Genomic DNA, 4,843 nt, shown 5'->3' with positions numbered 1-4,843 from the left:
CGCGGGGTACAAAATAACACTTTTTACAGCTGGAGGCGCATGGAGGATCTCAACCGTGCAAAATTAATCATAACAGCGTCAGTAAAATTCGTCTACATTTAATGCCTGTAATATTTTCCCCGATACAAATGGGCAATGAGCAGGCTAGTTTGGCATGCGTTATCAAAAGTTTAATAACTTAAACATTTTTCAAATGCTTAAGTCATTAAACTAGGGGGACTTAATGGTGTATCCTATCGTATACACGTATAAAAGGCATAATGGTTGCATAAAAGTAGCATCAGGAAGACTGGAAACAACAGTTTTGTGGAGTTATCCGTTCAGCGTTCTCCGCTGTACAGGCTGCTCCGTCATGCGTAAGCGCTGAAGGCCGCCTAGCGTGTAAGCCCTGGCCGGAGAACGCCACCTTCAGCGTAAATTTCGGATCACAAGTAACCGAACGTATCATCATCTGACACATGTCCCCGAGCAATCTGGTGGATCTGACACTATAAATAGACCCCTTGGGTCGTCATTTTACACAGTTCAGACATTCTGGCAACTTTGAGAGCCGAGACTTCACTTCTCTTTCTCTCTATACTCTCTCTCACTAGAAGTCATTCGGCTAGCACTTTTACGCTCTACGGACGACAGATTGATTAAGCCACCCCACAAGTTTCTACACTTGTGAACCGGGTCTGCAGGGATTATTTCCCAAGGGTAAACATCAATCGACAATATTCTGCCCTCCTAAAGCTAGATAACTTCTAGTATTGTGTTGACATACTAAGCCTTACCTTATAAGGAAATAGGTGTTAACACTGGACGCGGCAAGAGGTTATCACTAGATTCCAATGGCTCAAGAAGACACAGATAAAACCGCATTTCATACGGGCAAAGGTATATATTGTTATATAATGATGCCTTTTGGTTTAATTAATGCGGGTGCGACATATCAGCGTTTGATTGATACCGCATTTGACAAGCAAATAGGGCGTAATCTTGAGGCTTATGTAGATGATTTAGTGATCAAAAGCACAATGCAAGAACGAATTATTGAAGATATGCGCGAAACATTTGATACACTGCGAAAAATAAACATGAAACTCAATCCACTAAAATGCAGTTTCGGTGAAACTGAAGGAAAGTTTTTGGGATATCTTGCTACAGAACAAGGTATTCAAGCTAATCCAAAAAAGATCGCGGCTATAGAAAATATGACCGCGCCAAAAACGATTAAAGAAGTGCAAAGTTTGACGGGAAAACTGGCCGCGTTAACGCGCTTTTTGTCTAAAGCTGCTGAAAGGCAGTTGCCATTTTTCAAAACTTTAAAAGGATGTTTGAAACAAAAAAGTTTTGTTTGGTCCAGTGAAGCAGAAATCGCGTTCCAAGAGATGAAAAAGTTGTTGAAAACTTTGCCTACACTAACAGCGCCAATTGATGATGAAATTCTTTACCTTTATATATCAGTGGCAAACGAAGCTTTCGGTTCCGTTTAGATCGCGGAAAGGAACAAAATACAAAATCTGGTGTATTTCGTTAGTAAAGCCCTTACAGGAAGTGAAGTAAACTGTGCGCCGATCGAAAAGTTTGTGTATGCGCTTATTTTAACATCGCGAAGGTTAAGAAGATATTTTCAAGAGCATCCAATGCATGTATTAACTAATATGCCAATAAAGTAAGTTTTAACAAAACCAGAGATATCTGGTAGACTTGCATTGTGGGTAGTCGAATTAGGAGCTTATCAAATATCTTACCCTCCGCGTAGTGCTGTAAAAGGACAGGTTATGGCGGATTACCTCGTTGAAATGTCTATAAAATTGGAGGTGATCAATGAGCGAACCGCGTTGAAATCGGTACTTGATGAAACTTGGGATTTGTTTACTGATGGTGCTTCGTGCGCAGAAGGTGCAGGTGCGGGTTTTGTTTTGGCAAACCCAAGTGGTGAGGAGCATACGTATGCACTGCGTTTTAATTTTGATGTGTCAAATAATGAAGCGGAGTATGAAGCATTACTTGCTGGTCTAAATATTGCGCGAAAAATGAATATTGCTAAGTTGCGAGCATTTACAGATTCGCAGTTAGTAGCGAATCAGTTTAATTGCTCTTTCGAAGCACATGATCCTTCTATGCAGAAATACTTGCAGCTATTAAAGGAACTAGCAGCGCGGTTTGAGCATTTTGAACTTGCACAAGTGCCAAGAAGTCAAAACAAGAAGGAGGATGCTTTGAGAAAATTGGCCGCTTTAACGTTTTCGCATTTTCAAAAACAAGTATGGGTTGAGGAATTACCAAGTAAATCAATAGATAGTGAGTTAATGGTCGCATCCATTGAAGAAGAACAGCCAAATTGGATGGAGCCAATTATACAATATATTCGCAATGATGCTTTGCCAAGCGACAGCCGCGAAGCTCGTTTAGTAAGAGAGCGGGCACCAATGTATATCATCCAAAATGATATCCTATATCGTAAATCGTACTGCGGACCAATGATGCGATGTGTTGGTCCAATTGAGGCAAAAATGATTGTAGAAGAAGTGCATAATGGTACTTGTGCACTGCATTCAGGCTACAAAATAATTGCAGCAAAAATTATGCGGATGGGTTACTTTTGGCCATCCATATACCGCGATGTGGCAAAAATTGTTAAAAGATGCAAAAGTTGCCAAAGGCATGCCCCGCTGAACCGAATGCCAAGACATGATATGATTCCTGTCAATTCGCCATGGCCATTTCACAAATGGGCTATTGATATTGTAGGCCCATTTCCTGCACGACCTGGCAATGTTAAATTCCCGATTGTGGCAATCGATTATTTTATTAAATGGGTTGAAGCTAAGGCGATCTGCACTATCACTGGTGTACAAGTGCAAAATTTTGTATGGGAATACATTGTTTGTAGATTTGGCATTCCGCTAGAACTGGTTAGCGATAATGGTGCACAAATAGCAAAAGATCCTTTCAAGACATGGTGCACCGATTTAAATATCATACAAAAGTTTACGTCAGTTGCATACCCACAAGCTAACGGCTTATGTGAAGTAACCAACCGTGATATAGTAAGCGATATTAAAAAGAGGTTATGCGAAAAGCGAACTGGTTGGGTAGATGAATTACCCAATGTGTTGTGGGCACATCGCACAACTTTTAAAAAGAGCACAGGGGAAACACCTTTTAGTTTGGTATATGGTTCTGAGGCAGTAATTCCCGCAGAAATTTTGGTACCAACGCATAGAATAGTTAATTTTGAGGAAGAAGCGAATGATGCTGCGTTGAGCGAAAACCTGAATTTCATTGAAGCGCGGAGGTTAATGGCTGCTATCAGAGAAGCGAATAATAAGCAGCAAATTGCTAAGTATTATAACAAAAGAGTGCGTGCTTTGTCTTTCGCTATAGGCGAATGGGTGCTGCGGAATAATGAAGCAAGCAGAGCAGAAAAGCTTGGAAAATTGGGTCCTAATTGGGAAGGACCTTATAAAATTGTGGCAATTAATGCGGCAGGATCATATAAGCTCGCGGATATGGAAGGGAGAACTTTACCTAATGCGTGGCATGCTGTTTTATTAAAGTGATATTACGCATAGCTTAGCGAAAACTATAGAGGATATATGTTCAAAGTGCGAAATTGGATTCAAGGCATATGGCTGATGATATACTTATTAGGTGTTTCTGTTTTTAATTTTTTGCAAGTCTTAATCACGCTTGTAGGAATTTTAAAAATAAACACTTGTAAAAGTATGCGAAAAGATTATCTGTGAAATGCGAATGATTATGAAATGTTTTATAGTTTGTTTCATAAAGTTGTAGTATTTCACAAGTGTTTTGATAGCAAAGTGATGAAATTGCTCACTTTCGCATATAAATTATTGCGAAAGGAATTTTATATCCTAAGTATTTGATTTTGCCAATACTTAGATGCTTCGCAATGCTAATTAATTGCCTAAGGATCGTTTCGTCGGACTTGGAAGATTCATAACGTATAAATATATACGCATACAGATTGTTTCGCAAAAGTACGCATTTGTTATGTGCACAATAATAGAAGTTGGAAATTGCAAAGGGCAAGTTTGTGTTATGAATACTGTTTACGAAAAAGCGCTATATAAATAAAGAGTACTCGTGAATAAATATGAAAAAGTGAAGTTTCATTGATAACGGCGCAGAGATAGCTGCGCGCTAATTTCTACAATATCCTATTCTAGCTTAGATAAGTCAAGTTCAAAGATGTCTTTTAAAGTAGCATCATCTTGTTGACTTATTACAGTAACTTTGTCGATTGGAATATCCGCTAAGCTTGTTTGTGGAGTAGTAGCTACTTCACGTGCTTCTACAAGAGAACAAATGCGATCTCCAATGGCGGGAGGTAGTGGATCTGGTATGGTGCAATGTGGAGCAATTTCATCCAGAAACTGTACTCTCTCACGCAGTCGTAAAGCAGCTGCGTAAGTAGAAAACAGGATATTCACGGGTCGCGAATTGAGAACCTTTTTAGCAAACTCCGGTAAGCGTTTTTAGTTGGGAGAACACAAATTTCGCAGAGGTTGCGGAGGCCAGAGCATTGTCTCGCTCCGCAGTAAGCTTTGAAACCTCCTCTTATAGCGAGGAGATTGTTGTCTGAAGGTTGTTTTGTTTGTCAGCTGCAGTAGACACCTGTAGCTTCAGTTCATCTACCGCGGTTTTGGCCGCGGTGAGCTCATAGGAGAGATCAACACAGCGTTTCTCGCTGTTTTCAGCCTTGATCCTCTCAGCATTATACTTCTGCTGTTCAGCTTTAAGCACATTGAAAAATTGTTCTTGCCGGCATATCACATCGTATGCCGAGTTGAAATGCATATAAAAGTTTTGAACAAAACTGTTGTGCGCA

At 40.0% G+C, this 4,843-nt stretch overlaps 1 protein-coding gene across 1 annotated transcript; it reads left to right on the top strand.

Moving 5' to 3' along the window:
* Window positions 1-1,079: 1,079 nt before the first annotated feature.
* LOC139898986 (uncharacterized) lies at window positions 1,080-2,559 on the top strand. The gene is made up of 3 exons (XM_071881802.1): window positions 1,080-1,155; window positions 1,678-2,252; window positions 2,548-2,559. Exons 1-3 carry the CDS (start codon window positions 1,080-1,082, stop codon window positions 2,557-2,559), a joined length of 663 nt encoding a protein of 220 aa, XP_071737903.1.
* Window positions 2,560-4,843: the final 2,284 nt, after the last annotated feature.

Source organism: Rutidosis leptorrhynchoides, chromosome 1 (genome assembly GCF_046630445.1).
Source record: "Rutidosis leptorrhynchoides isolate AG116_Rl617_1_P2 chromosome 1, CSIRO_AGI_Rlap_v1, whole genome shotgun sequence".
Classification (NCBI taxonomy): domain Eukaryota; kingdom Viridiplantae; phylum Streptophyta; class Magnoliopsida; order Asterales; family Asteraceae; genus Rutidosis; species Rutidosis leptorrhynchoides.
This window is presented reverse-complemented; position numbering and strand designations above follow the sequence as displayed.